The sequence below is a fragment of the Priapulus caudatus genome, unplaced genomic scaffold (genome assembly GCF_000485595.1).
Source record: "Priapulus caudatus unplaced genomic scaffold, Priapulus_caudatus-5.0.1 Scaffold956, whole genome shotgun sequence".
Lineage (NCBI taxonomy): Eukaryota > Metazoa > Priapulida > Priapulimorpha > Priapulimorphida > Priapulidae > Priapulus > Priapulus caudatus.
This window is the reverse complement of record NW_014578017.1, coordinates 9,741-35,132: the sequence shown is the minus strand read 5'-3', so window position 1 is coordinate 35,132 and position 25,392 is coordinate 9,741. Positions and strand designations below refer to the sequence as shown.

Below are 25,392 nucleotides of genomic sequence, written 5' to 3'. Positions count from 1 at the left end.
CCCATCTCGTTTTCGAATTACCCCCCCACGTCCCGACTTTCGAATCCGTACGTCGAGCCGTTTCGATTTGTGCCCAACTGTTGACAGACGCACGCACGCACGCACGCACGCACGCACGCACGCACGCACGCACGATCATGTGATCCTACAAGCTGCATCTGACTTCGTCAGATTAGCTAAAAATGTGTGTGTGGTGGGGGGGGGGGGGGGGGTCAGTGGAAGTGGGATCGTAATAAGAACGCACTGTGAACCTATTGCAAATGTCGAAACAACGCCTTGGACGTATTACGAGCATCATAGTCTCAGTGGCAGTGCAGAGTGGACGTAGAATGAGCGAAAACAAGCCCATAAAGCATAGTGGAAGTGCAGTAATGGTGCAATAAGAACGGGAGAGGCACGTATTGTGAGCCCAATGAGCGTACAGCAGTCGCACACCAGTCGGAAGGGATGATTTCTGCGACCCCAAGTCGCTTCTATGCGTTGTTGCTACGTCCACGATACGCTCATGTAGTTCGCTTTGTGCTGCCACGGCGACTGTACTGCGTCATTACACCGATCTATCAGAGCGCCAACCCGCTGTGCTTATTTTGATCCGAAGCAAAACAAGCTCCGAGGTTTGGCGCTCAAGGTAGCTCATGGCGACCCTCTTCCATCCTTGACAGTTTCCACTGCGTCACCAAATCGTTCTCAGAGACCGTACTGCACTTTTCTTCGCACTTTCATACTTTCCAGGTCGCAGTCGGAGCGCTAGCGTGATCGCGGATAGGTGTGACAAGCCTATTTTATATATAAGCCTAGCTCCAAGAAACAGTCTTTGCTAGGGTTAGAAGACCATCTCAAATTCTTGCCCATAAAAACTTGTAGTTGGCTCTGTATCCAAACATCGCCACAGCTAGCGTCACATGTAATACTAATAGCTCAAACAAATCTATAAACCTATGGCTTGCTCGCGATAACTGGGCGCTACTTATTTATCGAGTTATGCCGTATTTTCTGAGATGAATTCGATGAAAACAACCAGACAGCCGCCATGTCAGCCATGTTCGGTGCGACTGAAATCGGCAATGGACCTGATTTTCACAGTGCGTAGGCCTAAACACAAGGCAAGTACATATCTTCGCAATGATAATTATTAAGTTGTTGTAGATTGATGTTTCCTGGTTTTCAATGTTTTAATATTTATATATATACAAGTATATGAAGCTTATTTATGCTCGCGCCAACGCGAGTTGCAACGCCATGGTATGTTATGTCGTTTCAGGTTTTCCGCGTTCCAATCCAAACGCATGCGCAGTGGAAACATGGTGGTTGGCGTGGCGGTTAAAGTGAAATTTTGGTTTGGCTCTTGAAATTTACACTGTGCACAGCGAACTGAGGTATTACTAGTAGTATTAGTTTTAATAACATTAACAACGCTGGAATACTATTATATTAATAGTATTATAAAGTAGGTGAAGGTTATAACTTATACTTGTCTTGATATAAAACAAGGCAGAAATGCTTAGATTATTTTATTTGAGATATACGTAATTGTTCGGCAGTTTTTGTAGAGGTACAAGATTATCAAATGGATGGATGTCAGGCTGTGTATTATGTATATTGACGTTAGTCACACAGCCTGGCCGGGCTAATATAAGCCTGTAGCCTGTACAACATTATCAATATCACCAATGGCAATAGCAATATCAATATCATGATTATGATTGTCAACAAATCAATTAAAATTGTACCAATTTTTTGCTACGTATGCAACACGTTTTTCTGAATTACACGAAACACTGAAATAAAATGAGCGCATTATCATTAACTGTCGTAAACGTCTACATACATCAGAAGCCTCCGTAAAAACGCAAATTTTCCCGCACACGAATATAACAACACACAAGAACACCTCCATAATATCGGTGATTAAACACAAGAGCAGCACAGTTACGGCTTAGGTTTTGATTTTGTCACTACCGTGATTTGGCGTTGTATGCGCGTTGCTACAGACGCATTGCGTACGGAGAACATATTCGAACAACCTTTAAAGAATATAGGCCTACTCTTTGAAGTTCAATTCAATTGACAATTGACTGTACCGAAGTAGGTGAGAGTATAATTACAAATTAGTACGATGGTGCATTATTGACCATCTAACTTCCAAGTAGTAACCTAGGCCTAGTAGTATATAGGCCTAGTAGTAGTAGTAGTATTATTAGTAATACTAATAGTAATACTAATAGTAATAACTATTAACTTCCATTACTATTAGCTCTAGTCTAGTACTAGGCCTATAGCCTGTCAGCCGCTGGCAGCCAGCGGCAGTTAATGTAAGCGGGCTATAATACTAGAGCTATCATTCTATATGCCCGGTAGCCGGGCACGGTCTTCGATTTCCTAAATGCCCGGCAGTTCCTAACCCTAACCCTTGTTTCTTCTACTTCTATATTATTATTACTGGACAGTTCGTAAGGAATAAACGTCCAGGGCTATATTATATATGGGGTGTGACCTAGCTTGGGTGCAGACATTAATGTCTCGATGCTACGGGTACGCGAGTCACACTACGCATGCACTGCAGCCGTATCTTAATGTCTCGAGACTACGGGTACGGCAGCTAGTCCCACACACAAGTACAAACAGTCACCCTATCCCTAACCCTAACCCAACCCTAACCCTAACACTAACTATAAACCGACTCGGCTATCTTATATGTACGCGTTTCATAGTACCTATATGGTGTATAACCTTTGGCTTTCAATATTTTGCATCTGAACTGACAACCAATCCCAACCAACTGGTGTAGGCTATAGCTGGCACAATAATGTTCATTTTCATACTTTAAATCCGAGTGTTTTCTAGCTCATCAAGAAATCTTAATCGTGAATTAAATTGTGAATTCATTTCCAACAGCATTATTTTGTGGGAAAGCGACGCATGCGCAAATGGACTGTCGTACCCGTAGCCTCGAGACATTATGATACGGTTGCCGTACCTCCAGCCACTGCGAAATTAAAAACTGCCGGCATTTAGGAACACTCGCAAACATGTCCAGTTCCGGAGCATCATGGTTTCTAGCAAACCCTAGTACCGGAGACCCCCAATTCCATCTCTCAGGTGGCACATACCTACCCTATTTTGTAGGGAGTGCTCTCCCCCAGGGTTTGTGTATTGTCCTATATCCGTATTGTCTCGCTGGTTCAGGCCTAGTCAAGGGCGTCGGAACTGCCGCGGCGACCGCCGCGGCACTTTTTTCAAGCCATAAATTTTCCGTAATCAAAATCTTTCAATAATTTATACCGTCTTTTGGCCGATACATATATCATGTATATACGTGTAATCTAGGCCCCTATAAGCGGAGACCAGGGTCAGATGAGGTCAGGTCAGGGGCGTGTACATGGGGGGGGTCCAGGGGGTCTGGACCCCCCCCTGCTCGCGCAGAAAACGCATCTGAGGGGGCCTAATTTCAAAATTTTTCTGTGGGAGGGCCCCCTTTCGCGTGCTCGCAAGTATGTCTTACGGTTAGACCCCCCCCCCCTGGTCCAAATCCTGTACACGCCCCTGCAGGTCACCTGTAGCTATAAAATTTTATGATCCAGAACTCTGGCACACATTCCTCTGCTCCCCGTCTACTCCTGATTCTATGCAGGCAGCATGCCATTGCGTTATATTGAGGGAGCATGCTTTGCCTGGGGTCAGCGCGTTTCATGACGAATATTAACAGTTCGTTTGTGAGCACCAGTACAATTGTATGCATGTCTTGAATGGGAATGTATTTCAGGAAGTTTTACCAAAGATTATTCCACTGTTAAAGTGAGAAAAATAAATTTGGAGTTTTTGGTCATTATTGAATATTTTAATTCTATGTTAACCAACAAATCTTTCAAATCATCATGTATTTTTTTTAAATTACAGTGAAACACACTTTTTTTGTGCTAAATCACAATGCTCAGAATGCACCAGAGCCCACCATTTGCCTTGTAGATTTCAAAATTTTCACAGGGGGAGGGCATGCCCCCAGACGCCCCTAGGGTGGCTTCGCCTCCCCGGGGCTCGCCCTATCACCAAAGCCGCGGCACTATTTTATTGCTTCCGATGCCTTTGGGCCTAGTTGAAGTTGACTAGTATAAATATAACCACAGCCGTAGATCTAATTGTGTAGCGCGCTCTTTTCTTCTCAACAGGAGTTGGGAAATTTCATGTTGAAGAGTGAAGGGGCACACAACACAGATAGGGCTATGGTTAATATTAATGGCTTCATTCGCCTTAAAAGTTAATTTACAATTAGAAATAGGGTGCTGCTACTGCTGCTGAGGATATATGTGTCTGACTCTGAGCCAGTGACTCGCACTAATTACTACAAGCTGCTCACTCCTACTTTTGAGTTCGATGGGACCCTAGTACATAAATCATAATTATATTACCAGTTTACCACCATATAGTAGTTTCATCTTATTTTAGGATGCTAGGTTTAAATGATAGGCATAGGATTATTGTAGGGTTAAAGTTGGATTAGGGATATGATTAGGGTAAGTGATGGACTAATATAGTGTTAATTATAACTAGAAAGGGCAGTTGTCGCCAACTACATGTATCCCCGTGATCTAGTATGAATGAAATATCTCTGTAAGGACGTAGAAGGTAGGTAAAATTAAATAAGTCACAAAGACAAAGGTTTAATTGTTACACAACTCATCTGCAGGCCTGAGATGTGCAAGTATGTTAAAATTGGTTGCCTTAGGGGTTTTGGTACGCGACACACCTGCCCAAGATGTGTAAGTATACCAATTAAGTTTGGTCGCGCTAGGTCAATTAGGGGCCGAGTTATAGAGCAGAAGAGAAATATGATAAAGGTCAAGGTCAAATAAAAGCCGCAGTGACCTGGTTTTGGTACGCGACACACATTCTCTCCAAGATGTGTAAGTATGTACCAAGTTTGGTAGCGCTAGGTCAATTAGGGGCCGAGTTATAGAGCAGAAGGGAAATATGATCAAGGTAAAGGTCAAATAAAGGTCGTAGTGACCTGGTTTTGGTACGCGAGACACCTTCTCCCCAAGATGTGTAAGTATACCAAGTTTGGTAGCGCTAGGTCAATTAGGGGCCGAGTTATAGAACGGAAGGGAAATATGATCAAGGTAAAGGTCAGTTAAAGGTCGTAGTGACCTGGTTTTCGTACGCTGCGCACCTTCTCCCCAAGATGTGTAAGTATACCAAGTTTGGTCGCGCTAGGTCAATTAGGGGCCGAGTTATAGAGTGGAAGGGAAATATGATCAAGGTCAAGGTAAAGGTCAAATAAAGGTCGTAGTGACCTGGTTTTGGTAGCGCTAGGTCAATTAGGGGCCCGAGTTAGAGAGCAGAAAGGAAATATGATCAAGGTCAAGGTAAAGGTCAAATAAAGGTCGTAGTGACCTGGTTTTGGTATGCTGCGCACCTTCTCCCCAAAATGTGTAAGTATACCAAGTTTGGTAGCGCTAGGTCAATGAGGTGCCGAGTTATAGAGCTGAAGGGAAATATAATCAATGTAAAGGTCAAATAAAGGTCGCAGTGACCTGGTTTCAGTACGCGACACACCTTCTCCCCAAGATGTGTAAGTAGACCAAGTTTGGTCATGCTAGGTTAATTAGAGGTCGAGTTATAGAGCAAAAAGGATAATCTCTGCGGCGGACCGAGCGGCGGCTGTACAGACATGAAACCATAGTATCCCCGCCGACTTCGTTGCGGGGGATACAATTAATGCTGGGGTTCCAATGTGAGACTTGGCCTCATATCTCTAATAGTAATCTAACCCTACCTACTAAAATTAAATCTAACCCTTTATCTCAACCTAACCAAATCCTCTTCATTTTCTATTCCTAAGCTTATTATTACAACCCAGGATCCGAAAGTAGGATTAACTGGAACGAGCTTAATTTACCTATCTTATGCAGCCCTTTACTGTGCCACAATTAAGTGTGTTGGTTGCATTATGTGTGCGTACCTAGAGTATGCAAGAACATGTTAATGAAAATATGTCACTCATACATAAGTCACTTGATATGAGAATGTGTACTAATATATAATTATTGGTTTTTATTAGTTCACTGCATCAAACATGAGGAACAGGGAGTTGAAACCTTTGTTCAGCAGTGCAGCAGCCTTCATTGATAGTAAGTCTGGTAAGTATCTTGTATTAGTGACCAATTTTACCTTTACCAGTTTACATTAAAAAAAAATTCAATAAATATGTTATGCAGATAGATCTATGTAATTTGTCAGGATGTAGAGTATTAATGTTAGGCCTAATAATGAATTCAATGGATTTGATTTACATGATTTTGATAGTGATTAGATGTCTTCACTCAAGATAAGTGCTTTTGTTTTGTTTTGTTTTTTTAAAGATCAAAGTCCAATATAAATTGACTGTGATGATTATTTCCTTGCAGAGGGAGGGGAGGGGTTAATGGAAATACAGTATTGTAAATATATATATATAGTAAGAGTATAGTATTAACTAAATGATAACTGGTGATTGCGTCTGAAGTTCTTTTATGTGAGTACATGTGTTTTTTCATGTTTTTTAACAAATCGTCCGACTAAATTCTAAACGTGCTTATGAAAGTTGCAGAATTCTTGTATTTTATATTATGTATCATACATACATTAATATATATGTAATATTCATACACTGTATATTCACATAGACATTATGCATGAAAACTGATAAATTATTATCAAAGCATTTGTATAATATATTATATATCTCAATATTTTCTTGGAAGAAAATCTTGTGAACAAATGTTTGGAAGGATTACCCATGCGACGTTACAGTGCTGTGAATTATGACCTACTGCGAGACATTGCTAAACTTAAAAAAGATGACTGCAGCTACCAGATTGCGAGTATTGCGCGATTAAATGAGACATCCAAACAGAGCAAGGAACAGGTGATTATTTTTATAACTACTCCTCAGAGTGTTTTTATAAACCAAACTTCCAAGCCTGTTGAAGGTGTTGTATTTATAAAATAGCAGGAAATAATCAGGCAAGCTCCTATAACAGTGTCGATCTTATTAATTGGCATGTAGTTATCGTATTATACTGTTATCGTATTATTATTACTGGCATCGTATTATATGGTGAACCCAGTAAATATCTCTTTAATACATGCACAAAAGTGAAAAACAGTTGGCCTTTTAAGAACAGAAATGAAGGATATGTCATAGGTGTGAAATTTTTTTTAGGCTACTATAGATAAAATTTTAATTGAGTTTTTCATCAGGCTCTTCTATCACATCACAAGTTTCTGTGGCATCAGGAGTATCGACAGCTTCAAGAGAAAGAGGCAACCTGTCTACTAGATCTGAACAGCTTGTGCATGGAAGAGAATGTTCTGGAGTTGTGTGAACTCAAGGCTTCACTTGATGCAGACGTCCAAACATTTACAACTGATGCAGTGCAACCGTTCTTCAAATTGCGGTGTGTTTACTGTGAAACTTCTAAATAAGCAGATATCATTTTACTTCAATATTGATTTAGGTATAGGATTTTATTGTCTATATTAATGTTTTACTGGGAGGAAACATGTCTGTTTCTGTATTTGCAGGGAAAATATAGTTGATTGGCTTCGTAGTAGGAAAAGTAAGGTGGAAGATGTTAAAACATTACAGGCAAATCATTCAAAAATTAAATGGGCACTAAGCCAGCTGATGGACGTCCAGAACAAGGCTATGCATGACCTGAGTAAGGACCAGGTGCAGCTGAAATTAGAGTCTGATCTTGGTAAGATTCAAAAGCTTAAAATTCTCTTCCAGTGCCCAATTTGAATAATGCTAGCTGGGTTGATGTAAGAAAATGTGTGACTAGTGATGTTAAAATTATTTCGGTTCTATTACTATCGATGGTAACATATATACCATGATCATCGCAAACTGGTTAAAGATCAATATTTTTTTAATCTATTTGAAACTATTTAGAGTCAAGTATACATTTAAATTCACTTTATATGTAGTACCTGCATTAATTAACTTTAAACATAGTATAATATACTCCACACTGCTTGAGCTTAGATATACACATTGTGTGGGATGTATGCCAGCCATACACTGCCATATGCTACATTACTTTTACAGCAGTTATTCAGGGGCAAATTGGCAAGACAGAGAGACGAGTACATGAGGGTATACCAGAAGAAGCTATGATGTTAGAGTACCCAGATCAAAATCTTCTATCCACCGTTCTAAGCGAGTTCAATTTGTTAGATGGACGATTTACAGAAAGATTGAAGCTTTTGGAAACTAAATACACTGAACAGCGGAGGTGAGATATAGATTTACACAGATAACAGAGTAAGGTCTGCCAAATATTCATTTAAAGTGCATAAGCCATAGACGGTTTTTTAACAGTCTATTTGCTAGATTACAGTTTATATATATATATATATGCATATTAACATATATTCCATCATATTTAACATACAATGGATTAATTCATCTGAGGATGTGCTCTTTTGTAGCAGGCATAATGGGAGAGGTGACTGGGATATAAAAGATCATGAAACATTTGTGACAGTTGCTGAGATATACACAGCTAGCGAGACAAACAACAGACGAGCTTATTATATAGATATGCTGAAAAGAATGCTTCCACACAAGAAACACAGTGAGCTGGTAAGAAAAATAAAATGAAACACTGTGTGTGTATGTAAGCGGGTATAATTGCTTATATTTATTCACGGCTTGTATATAAAATACAAGTCTGTTCATAGACTATAAATATGTTGAGCACGATGAGTGTTTCTCTACTGTGAAAGCGTGTATGTGTCTACCTAGGTTGCACATGAGGAAGAGTGGCTGCTCGCAAAGAAATACCATGCCCAGCGTGATGCAGTCCTCGCCAGCTGGCATAGGTCAAAGGTAGACCTTTTGAAGAAGATACAGACTGTGTTTGCAGAAGCATTGATCCACAATGAAGAAGAGACGCATGCCGCACGGGATAAGGAAAAACAACACATGAAATGTCAGCTACTGTACGCAAAGGTTGGCCATAATTGAGTATGAACAGGACCAGCACTTCTAAATACCTGCAGCTGAACAAAATTAGTGATGAATGACTTAATTGATAAAATTTGCGATGAATGACATATATATATATATATATGTGTGTGTGTGTGTGTGTGTGTGTGTGTGTACGTGCGTGCGTGCGTGCATGCGTGTGTGTGTGTTTGTGCTTTTAGGTATCTTTGTGGCGAGAACAACAGCTAGAAATGACACGTGTCCAGCAGGAATTGGAGAATCAAGCACGAGAGGAAGCTGCAAGGCATGAACAGTTCCAAGCAGAGATGAAGAGAAGGAAAACTGCTAAGCAGAAAAAAAGGGTACGAGTTCAACTTATCGATCGCTTGAACAGCATATTTATACTGTTTACTTTTTTAATTATGTTACTGGTTTTTCATTCTTGTATATTTGCTTATTAGATTGAAAGATGGTATTTTTTACATCAATATGATATAGGTATTTTAAACGTAATCTGGTGTCTGGTAGGAGTGTTTCAAGAGAGGCTAATAAATGGCACAAGTAAATTCATCTTAATTACAAATTTACAATCATAACTACTAATAGAAAAAATTTATGTCTGCTGGAAGCTTCTCGTTTTATTTAATGCTATCATTATTAGATTTATCTAAATATGCATACGCTCTTAAAATGAATTGATTGACTTGCTTTAAGGTGCAAAGATACAAAGAGAGGAAGGATTATGAGAAGCAGGCAGAACAGGCAGAACAGTGCCGGCACCTTGAAGACATCCAAAAGCACATTTTAAAGCTATCTGAAATTGGCAAGGAAAGAATTGCCTATAGAGACAAATTGCTTCATGCCAAACATGTACAGAGGGATGAGTTAGAGGAAAAAAGAAGAATAGCAGAGGCAGAGAGAGAAAGAAGACTAACATTAATCCGTCAAAAGGTTAATAAACTGTTGTCTTGTAGCAAAGATATAAGTTCTAGTTAAAATATATGTCCAATTAGGTATGTGTAAAACGTGATTAAATGTAAGCTTTAGTTTATTCATTTGTGCAGACAAAAACACGTTTACATTTTACCATTAATATCCAGGTTGCAGTTCATGTTGAACCAGATTCACAGCGAGTGTGCAGCGCAACCATTTGCTCAGACGCTAGACGCGGTTTTGGAGCCACTGATGAACAACCAATACAGACTCCACTATTTTCCGTCACCAGTTTCACAGATAGTCAGGTGCAATAATCATTCAGCAGCTTTGAAATATATTTCAATATAGAGATATTATCTTTACCTTATATAAACAAGTATATAGTGCGAATATATGATGTGATACAAAATTTACTCTAATTTTATCAAAATTGAATCCAAGAACTTGAGTCTAATGAAGATTTGGAATGGCATCATTGTTTAACTGATTGATATAAATGCCGAAACACCCATTTAAACCAGTGAAACATTCTAAACATAAAATTGATATGTCATAACTATGTTCCAACATATAAAATTTTGGATGATAAATGCTATATTAACACTTCATAGGTATCAGCCGACCCGAGATTCAAGTTAGAGATGCGGCTGAGAGAGGCAGGCCTACTGCAGAGTGAATATGCTAGACATATGCTGAAGAATACAAGACCCTTAAAGTTGCCCCGACCAGATGTGAAGTCAAATGTCAGCTTCACACAGATGGAAGGCATGTGAATTGTAGAAGGTTGATCTAGTATGTTAATTATTGTGCATCACATCTCAGCACTTGGTAATATGCCCCTGTGAGCGCAACAAAATTGTGAAGATATGCTACTATCTGCACCAATTTAAATGATATAGCATTGTTTCTCAACCTGGGCTGTTGCGAGCTGAGTTTCAGGGAGGTCGGGAGATATATGCACTCAACTAAAAAAAAAATATTTTCATCTTGCATTTTCCTGCAAGCAAATATTGTCAAGCTTGGCAGTTATTGAGTTAAAAAATGTCAGTAAAATATCTACTGAAGTGTAATTGCTCACTGAAATGTTGTGCACGTTTTCTCTCATGCGAGATAAAAGGAAACATCCGTGTACGCCAATGTGTTACATGTCATGTTAGAATTCCTGTGGTACTCCAGGTAGGTGTGCACGCACGATGCAGTCTTTAACTAAAATGTGATGTTTTTTTGTTTTTTTAATTTGTACAAGAGCTGATATGACAAAACGTTTTGGCCAGGGTTTTCATTGCCTAGAATGGAGAAATTTGCCTTATTTACAACATCCCTGAAAAATTACCCAAAAAAGCATACATCCTACGACTAAAGGGGCCAAGTCACGGAGGTTTTTAGTGCCGAATGACCAAAATCAGAGGGTCGTTGGCAAAATTCTAGTGAAAAACAGCACTATAACAATTAGAAGTACTGTTAAATTTTGTTGATGCTTTAAACCATATTTTATTGTAACCTGTAGTAGTCAGTCAAGGAGAACTATGACATAGTGTTAACACATGTTACTATCAACAGCAACAAATTCAGGATACGATAATACTGCCAGATTTCAAGGATGAGTCAATGAAGAACATGTTGCATGTATGTAGCTACTAGATTGTTTTAAATGTAAATAGAAATGGTATACAGTGAAGCTTCCTAATTAATTTCATACAGCAGGCCTCAATTATGCTGAGTTCAGTTATAGTACTGTATCTAGAAACAACACCAGCTTGATCATTTTTAATTATTCAGTTGCATATTATTAATTAATTAGGGTTACTGAGTATCATCAATAGGTGCATAAAATAATGATGTACACTTAATTGTATCGATTCAACATGGACCGCTTTTTAATGAGATTGGATTCTGAAGATACGGTTAAGAAATAAAAAAAATGATACTCCATGTTTAGTAAAAATATAAACTGGCTTTATTCTTATTATCTATTTCAATATAAGACTATCACCTTCTCTGCAATTTATTAATTTAAGCCTCTAATGACACATTGGTTCAATTGAGCATATATCATAATCAAGCCAGCCCTAATATTTCTACAGATGCATTAATTTGCAATGATTGTTTTTACAGCCTAGAATGATCTAAGCAGCTATACTTGACTGCCAATACTGCATGTTCACATTACTTGGCCAGACACAACTATTTACCATAAACATGTATATATAGTTAGCCAGATATTATACAGGCATTTATTCATTAGTATTGCAAATACATTAGTATATAGAATACATTTGAAATTTATTTAGGTTTCTTAAACTTCCCACCGGCAGTCTTTCCCTTCTTTTGTGAAGGCTTCGTCTCTTCACGCTGGGGATTATAAAACAATAGCTTGATTAAACATTATCCATTGCAGCCTACAAACCAAACACGCACACATGCAAGTACACACATGTACATGAACATATATATATATCAGTATATGTACATTCATCATATCAGGAGTAGATAATAGAGAAGGAGTGTGACTTCAATAAACAAGGGAAATTCGTCATTTACTAGCCTTAGCCTTAGTCCTTTACTTAGCGGTTTACACATTCAGTTTGCTGGCAACATAATGGAAAATCGTGTCGTACGTTTTAGTCTGTATCTCCGGATTGCGGGTGTATACGAGGAAACGATTTCGCACGATGCTAGGCGAATGTACTGTGTACGATTTGAGCTCAAGTTGGTTGAGTTAAGCGTAGTAAATCTAGGTATTCTAAGGCTAGTAAATGACGAATTTCCCTTGTTTGTTGAAGTCGCACTCCTTCCCTATTATCTACTTCTGATCATATGTATGTGTGCGTGAATCTGTGCACGTGTATTGTCACGTCAGTGTCCATGTTATAATATCAGGAGCGTATAATATAGTCTATATTATTCACTCCTGATAATATGTATGCATCTAAACACACAAACTTGATGGATGTGTAACATTGTAAGATTGTAACATTAATAATGTTGAACTTACTTCACAATAACTGTTTTAATTACAAAATAAAATATCTTATTTATAAAGTACCTTGCGTTTGGTTGACGATGTTGCCAACACAGTAAAGAAATTGTCAAGTCGTCCTTGTGTGGAACCATGTCTTGTTTTTGTCAGTTTCTTTATGCCATTCTTTATTCTATCTTCACTGTAAGCATTTAATTAAAGGATCCATTTAATTTTAATTTTAATTTGATGTCAGCTTTACAATGGCTAGAGTCAATATGGCTTTACCCATTTCTGCAGCAGCTGCCAACTGAGGCAAATTTGGAATAAAGTGCCCTGGCTCAAAGGCACAACAGCAGTGACAAGTGTGGGACCAGAAATATCATTCGTAAGATGATTTTGTCACATAAACTGCTGCACAATGCACTTACCTAAACTGTTTTTCCTCGCACATAAATCGTACCAACTCTTCTTCATTTGGGTCCGACCACTTCAGTTCAATCTCAGCAGAATCAGTCACCTCAGGTTTCTGGAAGAACTGTCTAGCCTCCTGCATCATAACAACAATGTAAATATCAAGAGCATATTAAGAATGAGAGCGTACATTGGTGAAATGCAAAAACCATGTTGTAGTTTCAGTGAAATTAGTAAACTTTACGAGTTTTATTTTGATAATTCTTTGCTGTATTATTATTCAGCTGTTCTTCCTTGATAATATAAAACCAACCGCTTGTTCCTACGATGTCCCTACGCTGAGATAATGAGCGGTGAAAATCTGGTATTTTCGCCGAAAACAGACTCGAGATACGTAGTGGCTGCGACTATCTCTCGCTTGCTTCCGGTCGCCGCTGTCTAGCGCTGACTCCATACGTTATTACTACAGCGTTACTACATCCAGCGTAAGGGGCGGGTCATCACCATGGCGATAAATAACAAGACGTTTTTGTGGAGTAATTGGCTGCATCCATGACTGGAAATGCGAGAAAAGATAGTAGAAGGAAAAGAAATTTCATTGTCAATGAATGACGGAAATACGCGAGGTTTCCCGAAGCTATCGCCAGAACGAGAGACAGTCGCAGCCACTACGTATCTTGAGTCGGTTTTCGACGAAAATACCAGATTTTCACCGCTCATTATCTCAGCGTGGGGGCATCGTAGGGACAAGTGGTTTGTTTTATATTAGCAAGGTAGGACAGCTGATCAATAATACCGCAAAGAATCGTCAAAATAAAACGGGCAGTTTCTTAATTCGACTAATACTGCAGCATGGTTTCAGCATTTCACCGTTGTACGCTCTCCTTTTTAAAAGCATAATAGGTCCATTGATTATGCAATGTTAACGAATGCTAGAGTAACTGGCACCTTGTGTAGTTAATAAGTACATTACCTTATAGTCAAACGCGTATTAGTTTGTCCAATATCACTGCTAATTACTAAGAAATGTCTAATTGAAATCCGTAAATCTGGTAATCTGGCGCCAACACTAAATTGTTTGCCAAGCAAAATAGCATCGAAACGGTTAGGTGACGTCACATGTTGCTACAGGTGTTGAGCAGAGAATTGTTTGTCCCGGGATACTTATAACGACTAATGAGCTCGTAGAATGTATCTCTGGGTGTATTCTCGGTATTGAGGCACAAGTAAATAACCGTGGGTGCTAATGAACGGGTACCCACATGTCTTCAATTTCGGACACAGGTGTATTCGTTTGACCAATATACGTAAATACGCGTAGTGCCGTCTGCTTTCCATGTTTAGTCTGTGGCCGTGGTTAGTCCGAGATCCCCCCAGTGTTGGCCCCCAACACAGCCTATACTTCATTATCACGAGCGTCCATGATTCGTACGTGGTTCATTACAATCAGAGCTACTGTTACGTATACAGTTACGGTACTGTACTATCGCTAGCATTAGGTACGGCCGAGCATGCGTGCGAAAATGTCCGGTGCACTATAAATATGTATCACACCCGCTTCGCCGGCAGCGGTTTAAAACTGTAGCCAACGGATTTTTGGACTGCGGATTTCAATTAGACATTTCTTAGTAACCAGCAGTGATATTGGACAAACTAATACGTGTTTGGCTATAAGGTAATGTACTTATTAACTACACAAGGTGCCAGTTACTCTAGCATTCGTCAACATTGCATAATCAATAGACCTATTATTCCTTTAATACGCTCTTGTAAATATGTATAGACTTTCAGTCGATTTATGGATGCACACTAATCGTAAGCACAGCAGCTAATCAATAATTTTTTTTATTATTTCATTCATAATTCATTATGATTGACTATCACCAGTTATTTTTCAATTATTCTGGTTTTAAAGATTGAGTGTTAAGAGTGCATAGGCAGTTCACTTTAAACTACACCATTGAAAACTTAGATAAATTGATACATTTGTTTTCTCACTAAATCCTATTTTCTAGCAATATAGGATGCACACATCGCTGAAAACTATAGTTCAAATGTATTGGATACCTGATAAGGCCAGTTCTCAGGAACTACATATTTCTGGAAAAAGAACAAACAACATTAGACAATATCGGAAAAGAAAAAATCTATATTCACCCGAGTCTTACAGAATAACATTCAGCCTCTAGTGAAGCATCATTGCTCACATCATATCTCAATGACCACTGAATATGTGGTACATCCCATTCTATCTACAGAAACCGCAATGCTACAAACACACACACAGGCAGCTACTAAGTTAAGACAAACGCGACAGAAATAATATTGACATATGCACCACACAATTAAGTCTTCTCGATGAGTGTTAAAAGAGTTGCGTATATTAATTAATTAATTATTAATAATTAATTGAGAGGCTTCCAGATGCAGCAGTTTCATGAAAGTGGATGCAAACTGACTAAATTGCAAGCGATCAAGCCGCATTGACAGTTCATCAGTGTCGGGCAACACAAATGCAATTTCTCTTGGTACTGTAAGTCAATTTCACCCACATTCTGAAGTTGATCAGAAATCACGTGCACATTGCATGACCTGTGGAAAAGGCCAAGCAATCCTGATGTGAAGATCAAAAACCTATGCACTGAACTAATACAAGACATCTGGTGGCAAGCTCCATTAAAGAATGAAACGTTGTGCCTTACTGTCACACTGTGACTAGCAGAACACATATTTGAATTTTTGCTTACATTTGTATCAATATGTTTGAGAATTTCCTCTATAGACTTATGCTGTCTGACAAGCTCGATGGCACGTTTCGGTCCAATTCCTCGAATACTGTCACAGTAGTCGCAGCCAAGAAGAATGCATAGGTCTATGAACTTAAAAAAAAAAAAAGTTCATTACATTCCAAACTATATTACCAATAACGCTCAAATATACGCATTACCAATATTTTCATGAATGATTATAATTGAAGATTGATATCGGATTACTGCATATACCTGGTTCTGCTCCAATTCAAGCCCGGACAACACACTGTTAAGGTGGAACTCCTTAATAGGCATTTTTCTATAGAGAAAAAGAAATTACATCACTCCTTTTACGTTTTAAAACGTATTCAACACGGACCTTGACAATTTATTAAACTATGAATGGAATATACTGGTAATTATTATTTAAATTCTGAGGACTAGAGACTTTCCATGTCTTTCTTGCAGCTTTATGTAATGCATCGAGCTATACAAACACAATATTCACGTTGTGAACTTGACATTTACCTAGCCTCACTAAATGTGAGATGTCTGAGTACCACATTGGAGCCAAATGTCAGGCTATCCATATCTTCCGTGGCTGTTGCATACACCTTTCCTGCTTTTACGAGCTCTGCACACTGAGCTTCTGCCTCACATGGGGCCTGACAACATACATTGCAATAATACATTTGCAAAGCAGAATAGGAGAAAGTAAAAGCAATTAAGTTATACTACAGTACAGGCATGTGTACGATGCAATTTTACAGAACCCTGACCATTTGCGCACTGAACATTATACAAACTGAAGAATTACTAATTATTTAATTCAACTAATTAAATGATAAATTATTGCTTCAAAAACATTGGCATGTATCTGATCAATGGTTAAATAACAGACAGATCACAAATCTGTCTAATATCTGACTCCTGATCTAACGTCTGGTGATGAACACAATAAATGTTATTGCCCCACAAACCAATTGAATGAATAAGAATGTATTACATTTCTGTAAACAACATGTTGCCTTGAACTATGATGGATTAGAACTTCTCTAAGATTTTGGTATGGGTCACACAATAAATAACACACTGAGCACACAACTGAGATTGGCTTTTTTACCTCGATTTACCACGTGTAAAGTTACGTCAGTATATAATATATATGTATAGATATATTATATATATATATATATATATAATAATAATAATAATAATATAATGAACTAATTTTAATTGTCATATTAAAATTATGAATGGCTTACATTGACATACGGAACTCCCATCAGATCCAGCAACTGCTTGCACTCCTCATTGTGTACTCTAGTGACCCTTACTGTTCTTTTAGAGAACTTATCAATGTTGGCATTATCACCTACAATCACATAATTAAACATACATAACGTACACAATGTCCATACTTTAAGCAAGAAAGGAAACACGCATAAGAAATTGTATAATACGAAAAAATAAGACCAAAGATTAATTCTTTCTACATTAGTAATTAAGACATTTAGCACCAATGCATAATAAGATAGAAAATAACAAAATGCTCATGTATTATGTAACCTTGTAATCATTCATGCAGTTTACTTTCAAAATTGAAACATTTCTAAATATGTGAATACTTTAACTAACCATCTTCTGTGGCTTTTTCCAAGGCTTTCTGCGCCTCTGCTCTCTTTTCTTGTCGTTTTGCAAGCTTTTAAAAATAATCCATACAACTTCCGATTAGTTTATCAACAAAAATAGATGTCTTAAACAGTCTATTATAATCATGCAGTTACCATACTATAATTAAAGTACATTTTTTAATCCAAGATACAAATGCAAAGACGATGTGACCCGTAAAATTCAGAAAACACTGAAATATGGCCGCTTGTATTCACCTCTCCTCCCTTGAGTGTTGGTGGTTTCCCATCAAAAACATAGACTGGCTTGATGCCATTCTCCATCATACGGATAGTGCGATAAAATAATCCCATCAAGTGGCTATGAATAAAACAACAACATTCATGTTATATTAAAAAAACAAGCCCTATGTAAATTATAAGGTAAAGTATAATTATAAGTATAGTAAGCTGGGTTCTAGAACAAATACCCCCCAGGCAAACACGCCCATGTAACTCAGTCCCCATACAATACCTCATACGAGTTAAGTTTTAGTTATTTTTGAGATTATTGTGAGCAATTCGGTGAAGTTACTGCCCCCGGAGGGGGGGGGTAAATGGCATCCCGGAGGTAACTCTCCAAGAGGAATAGAAACTATTCGGTAGGAATTATCCAGGTGGTACTCATCTGGAGATAATTGTCCAGGGTGTAATCGTCCTAATACCAGTATCAGAGATGCCAACACTTTTCTGAGCAAACTGTAGTGAGGATATCTGAAATCTGTAGTCCGAGGGTCACGCAGTGACCCAAGTATGTTAGGGGGGTTCGGGGCATGCCGCTGAAAAACTTTTGATTCCGAGATGCAATTTCCTCCATCCTGGGACCCAAAATGATAATAAGTTCACACTGATATTTGCTGCTAAATACATGTAGTTATTTTTAATCATGTTATATCAATGTAACACTGAAATAAAAGACTTGAAATATCATAAAAATGATTTTTTTCCGATCGTAATAAAAATCGTAGTTGTATGCAATCTGGTCGTAGTGGTCAAAATGCAAACGAAATTCGTATAAAATACGGATAAATCGTAGTGGTTGGCATCTCTGCAGTATGCTTAATACAAACAATGAAAGTGTCAATGACACTGTAGCTCACCACAAAAAAGGACACAAATGAGTGAGTAAGAAGAAGTCAGTTTTAATTGAGCAACCATCGACGTACATTATAGAAACGATTGCCATCTGTATATCGCAATAATTTATAAACCAAAATGAATCAGAATTTGTGACCGTAGATGGCGCTATACCCGCTTTGTAGCGATGGCGCTTGAAATAAATAGGTTATGCTGCGTTCCGACATGTTTTGTAAATCTTTACTCTAATATAGACGTTTTATTGGCAGAGTGGAGAGGAAATACCAATTTTGCATTAAAGATATTGTCAATGAAATCTTGTAAAACGAACCAGACGAGTGTGACACCACAGACTGTTTGTGTTTATATAATATGCTATATAATTGCCAAACCCTACCTAATTTGCATAATTTTTTTTTAAATATCAAAACCCCTAGCCCTTATTAATTCACATACCAAAAATGAGCAAAATCCATTGAACCCGAACTGACTAATGGCAATTCCCATTTTTGCCAAAAAATTGCCGTGGCTCGAAAGTACGTTGACTGGCGTGCTTCAAAATAGGACGTTCCATATGGGAGCATAGCAGTAACAACTACACCCAATTTCAAACATGTGGGTCAAACGGTTCCTGAGTTATCGTTGACCGAAACCAAATGTTGATGGACGGACGGACGGACGGACGGATGGACGTACGACGGACGACGACCCATGGCAATAGCTCAACTTGACGATGTCAAGGTGAGCTAAAAACGGTCTGATACTCATATATAGATATTTTCTAGTTATGTTAGTAATCTAAAGCTATGAATCTATGTATACTGATTTACTGATTACTGATTGATAATTTGTAAATGACCTTACTGGGTTGACTGTTTGGCATGACAACAAATTGGCACCTTCAAAAACCATCTATAGCTAGATTACAGGAATGAGGCATAGTCGTGATACGGCTTCTCCTAGTTGGTCTTCATGTATAAAAGGGTCGTACATAAACAATTCAAATTTAGATCATTTAAATATTCAATTACTAACTTGGCAAGTAATTGGTCTATTTACAATGAATCTATATTACCATCTTTTACCATTTTAAATAATAGCTATCATGTCTTTTTCATGCTGCACATACATTGACAAAATCGATAGTGAGAAAATGCTGCATGTTTTTTAGGCAAAAGAAATTTGGTAAAAGGTGAAATTTTATTATAATTAAATAAATGAATATATTAGCACAGGACAACTCTCAAACATATGAACCAATCTTTAAAATATATTCTGACAAAAATTGTCAACCACTGAATTAGAAAACATCTAGGCATGATGTGCAATAATAACAACAGTATTATATCACAATCAACATATAACTAGTTTGATTACAGGATATTGTGAAGAGTAGGTATTCTACCTTTGCCAGCTCCTCAAAATTACTCATACACAATGTGACAATGTTTCCATATGCCACATACACTCAATGTGCACGCACACACACACGCACACGCACACGCACACGCACAAACACAATTCAATTGACCCACACTTGACTTTGGACTGAAGGTTATGTATAAAGTTAACAAATACGTTTCTGATTCATACCTCGTGGTTTCTCCAGCATCATTCGTTAATGCACTTCCATCCTGTCTAACTGCTATCAAAAATTGGTAGATGCTCATTGATGCATCAATAGCAATTTTTCTGCCTGAAATTCAAAGTTTTTTTAACAAATATAGGGGATTGATAACCACATTCATAAATTATTAAATGGCTATAGTAAAAAGTAGTGATGGGAATCAGCTAAATTTTACAATTGATTATTGGTTACACCCAACCAATAGACAATCGGTTATCATTAGATAATCAATTTATCACCATAGTGCATCACCTTATTTTATGTCTTAAAACTTAAGAGAGCTTGGCATGGAGCTAAGTGGCTTTATTACCTAGCAGAGGGCAAGAAATTGAAGAATACTAATATTATGCAAGGTTCTCCCCAGAAATTTCTGAACGCATGTATGTGGACAGCTTGTGGAGGGCACGGGAGAGGGTGGTACCAATTGGAGTTGAATCTTCCAACTCTACATAGCATTCAGCCAAGTTTGGTTTACAGAGCATATGCCACGTACACAGGATGCCTGCTGTCAGATACCAGGGTGCGAAATTAACGGGAGTCCGGAGTCAAATACTCCCTGATTTACTGTCGAACTCCCTGATTTGCCATATGCAGGAGTCCGTCACGTGTGACTCGCTGAAAATTCAGCCATACTAAGTAACTAACTAGTTCGTTCCGGAGCACGGCCTCACGGAATTACTGTATTTGTTCAGCAAATGTCCAAAGAAAATTTGGCAGATGTGCAACTGCATGAATCTTAAAAATGAAAGTGTCACTGACACTGTAGCTCACCACAAATAACGTTTTTATAATATTCAGATTAATTTAGGCACTGCCTAAAAGCGGAGCTCCCGATGTGTAACGTACGTGTAAGATTGAGAGGATACGCTTATTCCACGTAGCTGCTATGTACCACGTGACAATGGTGTTTCCCTGCCCATAACACAACTTTTGTCAAAGGTTAATTGGTTGCATGGAAGTCTTTACTTCGTATGAGTTTTTCTAGGCGGTAGCACACGGTTGCCATCTGTATATCGCAATAATAATTTATAAACCAAAATGAATCACAATTTGTGACAGTAGATGGCGCTATACCCGCTTTGTAGCGATGGCATTCGAAATAAATAGGTTATGCTGCATTCCGACATGTTTTGTAAAACTTTAATATAGACGTTTTATCGGCAGGGTGGAGAGGAAATACCAATTTTGCATTAAAGATATTGTCAATGAAATCTTGTAAAACGAACCAGACGAGTGTGACACCACAGACTGTTTGTTATCTGCGTTTTTTGCATAAATTGCATAAACCTATCTAATTTGCATTTTTTTTTTTTATATCAAAACCCCTAGCCCTTATTCATTCACATACCAAAAATGAGCAAAATCCGTTGAACCTGAACTGATTAATGGCAATTCCCATTTTTGCCAAAAAATTGCCGTGGCTCGAAAGTACGTCGACTGGCGTGCTCCAAAATAGGACGTTCCATATGGGAGCATAGCAGTAACAACTATACCCAATTTCAAACATGTGGGTAAAACAGTTCCTGAGTTATCGTTGACCGAAGCGAAATGTTGACGGACGGACGGACGGACGGACGACGGACGACGACCCATGGCAATAGCCAAGCTTGACGATGTCAAGGTGAGCTAATAAGCACATGCGTTATTGTTAATATCTTTAATTTTGAACCTCAGACTGCGGACTTCCTCTTTTTGAGGGTAGGGAGTCCGTTGGACTCCCTTGTTCAAAAGTTCATTTCTACCCCTGAGACAGGGTATCCGAAACATCCTCCAAGCATGATTCGCCACACGAACAAAACCTCGTGACTGGCTAAGAAATCGATTGCGGCACGTAGCGTAGCCCAGTGTTTTTATGACCGCATAACAATAAGTTCATATGTTGCAGGGGTTATCGTGGGGAGTGAGGGCACGGCCGGACGACAAGTTTAACATTCATGGACTTTCAGACGCCCGCACTGAAGAAAACTTTTCGCAGCTAGGTTTTATGACTGTTCGCCAACGTTTTTATTACCATCGATCTCTTTTAACTTACAAAATTTTATGTAAGAAGGCACCTACTTATCTTGACGTTTTTTTTTACTTTTAAACATGAAGTGAGCTCCAGATTTTGTATCCGCCCCGTGCACGCACTGAAATGCTACGAAAATCTTTTCGGTGTGCGGCAGCATCTGAATGGAATAATTTACCTCCTGACTCCTATCAATAGGGCCCATTGTGCTCTACTTACCCCGTACAATTTTAGTCAAAAGAATTTCAACTCTTATCGTGTATTTATTTAATATTTAACCATTCTGTTGAGCATGAGACGGCCATGTGGAAGATAGCTGATAGGTACGCGCCAATTTATTGTGTCTGTACCTAACATGTTTTTACTTACTTTACAGTGACACCTGACACACACATAATCAAAGCTGTTAATTGAATTCGTCACTTTTCTTTACGTAGAAAGTGGACTATTTTAATTCAGTTAGCTATCTAGAACTTAGTAGAAGCAATGTAAACTGTATATATATACTTCAAGATTCTATAGGCACTTGTAACTTTGCAGATGTGCAGCAGCATTGATCTATGCATGGGGGTACAGGCACTTGGGCCGTTTCAATAACAAGTGCCGCAGAGCGACAGCGCTCAACTGACGTGTACTGTAGCCAGGTATTCTTCTGATAAACTCACTGGCAACCGAATCAAGTGCGCCCTCCTGCCAATGCGTTCACGCTCAGAGCATATATCTAGGATACTACTAATACAGATATAAAATCTATGATAGGCTATACCTACTGGTAGTACAGTAGTAAAGATACAGCTGTGTAACTTTAATGACTTCGTATATTAACATGTTATCAAGGATATGGCGTCGAGCGCGAGCGTAGTGGTGGTGGTGGGGAGGGTGGGGAGGGGGTGGGAAGGGTGGGGGAAGGGGTGGGGGATGGGAGAGGGGAGGGGGCTCTAATAGCAAAAGCAGTTGTAGTCCTTTGTTAACAGTCAACAAATCCATGTTTACCTCCTCTTGAGCGGTCAAAAGGTTATCGACACTTACTCTTCGCCATGTCAGCGGAAAGTACATTTCATGCGTCCTTTCAATAAAGCCATAAAATGCTAGTCACCGCTGAAACAAAGAAGTTTTTCAATCGCTCCGTCAGACCATGTCCTCAGAAAATGTCTAAAATCTGCCCTGTACCCCATTGACCTTGACCTGTGACCTCCAATTTCGGCACAGTGATGGCTTTCCTACCATGATGCTATACACCGACTTCACGAGCCTAGGTCGAGCCGTTTAGATTTGTGCCGCAATTCTGCATTTCCTCCTTATACCTTAAGTTAAGGAGTGAATGTTCCCCCTTCTTTTACACCTCTTGACCTTTGACCTTTGACCCCCCAGCTTCGACAGCCCAACTCGTTTTGACGATCCCCCCAATGTGCCGAATATCGTGACCGTACGTCGAGCGGTTAAGATTTGTGCCCAACTGTTGACGGACGGACGGACGCACGGACGATCATGCGATTCTACAAGCTGCATCTGACTATGTCAGATGAGCTAATAAAATGATAGTTAATAAGCCTACAACTTGTCAGTACTAGACCTGGCAGTATTCATAGCACCTAATAAATTCACTTCAATACCGTCCAATACACCACTGCAACACACATTCCTATAGCGTGCACGCCATTGTGCACAAGTACACAGTAGGATAGAGTAGGATAGAGTAGGTAGAAGGAGGTACGTACTTCAGAAAGTCGGTGGTCCTGCGCAAAAGTTTGTGGTCCATTTATTTACTAGCAGTGAGTAACAAAATGGTATATAAAAATAATCATTGCCATTATTCCATTAACAGCATACATGGAACATAGAGTTGGTCAAATAATATATTTCAAGCTCTATGAATGTCGGGGGAGCTTCTGGGAAAGGTTTTACTTTCGTTTTTCTCCTCCCCAGTCCTTGGTACCCCCATGCACAGGCACTTGGGCTCAAGGGGTCGTTGTCGTATCAGGTACTACAGATATGTACCCGAGGTACATATATGTATACACAAAGTGTATCAGACTTGTACTACAGAAGTGTACCCTAACCCTAACCTTAAACATACCTCATATAATGAAAGTGTCAATGACACTGTAGCTCACCACAAAAAAGGACACAAATGAGTGAGTAAGAAGAAGTCAATTTTAATTGAGCAACCATCTACGTACATTATAGAAACGATTGCCATCTGTATATCGCAATAATAATTTATAAAGCGTAGATGGCGCTATACCCGCTTTGTAGCGATGGCGTTTTAAATAAATAGGTTATGCTGCGTTCCGACATGTTTTGTACATCTTCACTCTAATTAGTAATATAGACGTTTTATCGGCAGGGTGGAGAGGAAATACCAATTTTGCATTAAAGATATTGTCAATGAAATCTTGTAAAACGAACCAGACGAGTGTGACACCACAGACTGTTTGTGTCTATATAATATGCTATATAATTGCCAAACCCTACCTAATTTGCATAATTTTTTTTCAAATATCAAAACCCCTAGCCCTTATTCATTCACATACCAAAAATGAGCAAAATCTGTTGAACCTGAACTGATTAATGGCAATTCCCATTTTTGCCAAAAAATTGCCGTGGCTCGAAAGTACGTCGACTGGCGTGCTTCAAAATAGGACGTTTAATATGGGAGCATAAATACAATAATGTAACCCAAACCCAGGATAGGGTTACAACGCGTCGCTATGGTTTTCTGTGGAGGAAATTCAGGGAACCCCTGAGTGAATCACTCAGGGCGGTTTGCTGGTGCGTTTTCAGAGACTAGAACTTCCAAACTGGGTTTATTCTCAACACGAACCTTTCTCCGCTATCTTGGAACTTACTATGTATCACAATACTCTGTATTAAACTAATACAAGTGCCGCATAGCGACAGCGCTCATCTAACGTCTACTGCGGTGACTCTGTGGTGGAGTGGTGGGATTCTAGTAAACCCTGTTAGTCCCAAATGTGTT

General features: G+C 38.8%; 4 protein-coding genes across 7 annotated transcripts in view; 1 reads left to right on the top strand and 3 right to left on the bottom strand.

Annotated features, from left to right (window-relative positions):
- Positions 1-1,901, bottom strand: part of LOC106814651 (filaggrin-2-like) — a 13,494-nt gene extending 11,593 nt beyond the window's left edge. For both annotated transcript variants that reach the window (XM_014818992.1, XM_014818991.1), the window contains exon 1: positions 1,829-1,901. In XM_014818992.1, the coding sequence (XP_014674478.1) occupies positions 1,829-1,897 (69 nt within the window). In that variant the 5' untranslated portion in view covers positions 1,898-1,901. The remainder of the gene's footprint in view (positions 1-1,828) is intronic.
- A 103-nt stretch (positions 1,902-2,004) lies between these two features.
- LOC106814649 (coiled-coil domain-containing protein 148-like) lies at positions 2,005-11,275 on the top strand. 3 transcript variants are annotated; one of them, XM_014818988.1, is made up of 12 exons: positions 2,005-2,089; positions 6,059-6,137; positions 6,741-6,904; positions 7,240-7,436; positions 7,564-7,739; positions 8,090-8,276; positions 8,476-8,626; positions 8,789-8,995; positions 9,193-9,333; positions 9,686-9,922; positions 10,072-10,212; positions 10,519-11,275. In XM_014818988.1, exons 2-12 carry the CDS (start codon positions 6,074-6,076, stop codon positions 10,678-10,680), a joined length of 1,827 nt encoding a protein of 608 aa, XP_014674474.1. In that variant the 5' UTR covers positions 2,005-2,089; positions 6,059-6,073; the 3' UTR covers positions 10,681-11,275. The 3 variants fall into 3 exon arrangements, with proteins under 3 accessions (XP_014674474.1, XP_014674472.1, XP_014674473.1); XM_014818986.1 differs by having other exon boundaries at positions 8,473-8,626; XM_014818987.1 differs by having other exon boundaries at positions 2,011-2,085; positions 8,473-8,626.
- A 566-nt stretch (positions 11,276-11,841) lies between these two features.
- LOC106814650 (flap endonuclease 1-like) lies at positions 11,842-20,473 on the bottom strand (the record flags this gene model as incomplete). The annotated part of the gene is given in 11 exon segments (XM_014818990.1): positions 11,842-12,259; positions 12,954-13,068; positions 13,298-13,416; positions 15,348-15,380; positions 16,028-16,159; positions 16,283-16,349; positions 16,559-16,695; positions 17,296-17,405; positions 17,669-17,732; positions 17,920-18,022; positions 20,371-20,473. Coding segments are annotated over 11 exon segments (1,052 nt in total), but the record flags the coding sequence as incomplete, so codon positions are not given.
- Positions 20,474-21,274: 801 nt separating this feature from the next.
- LOC106814652 overlaps positions 21,275-25,392 on the bottom strand; it is a 7,824-nt gene continuing 3,706 nt past the window's right edge. Inside the window, exon 2 of the mRNA XM_014818997.1 lies at positions 21,275-21,285. The gene's annotated coding sequence lies outside the window, so the exon portion shown is untranslated. The remainder of the gene's footprint in view (positions 21,286-25,392) is intronic.

Coding starts and splice junctions, on each gene's coding strand:
- LOC106814649 (XM_014818986.1), top strand. CDS start 6,074: ATGAGGAACAGGGAGTTGAAACCTTTGTTCAGCAGTGCAGCAGCCTTC. Junction 7,437..7,563: donor CAACCGTTCTTCAAATTGCG/GTGTGTTTACTG, acceptor CTGTATTTGCAG/GGAAAATATAGTTGATTGGC. Junction 9,923..10,071: donor TAACATTAATCCGTCAAAAG/GTTAATAAACTG, acceptor ATTAATATCCAG/GTTGCAGTTCATGTTGAACC.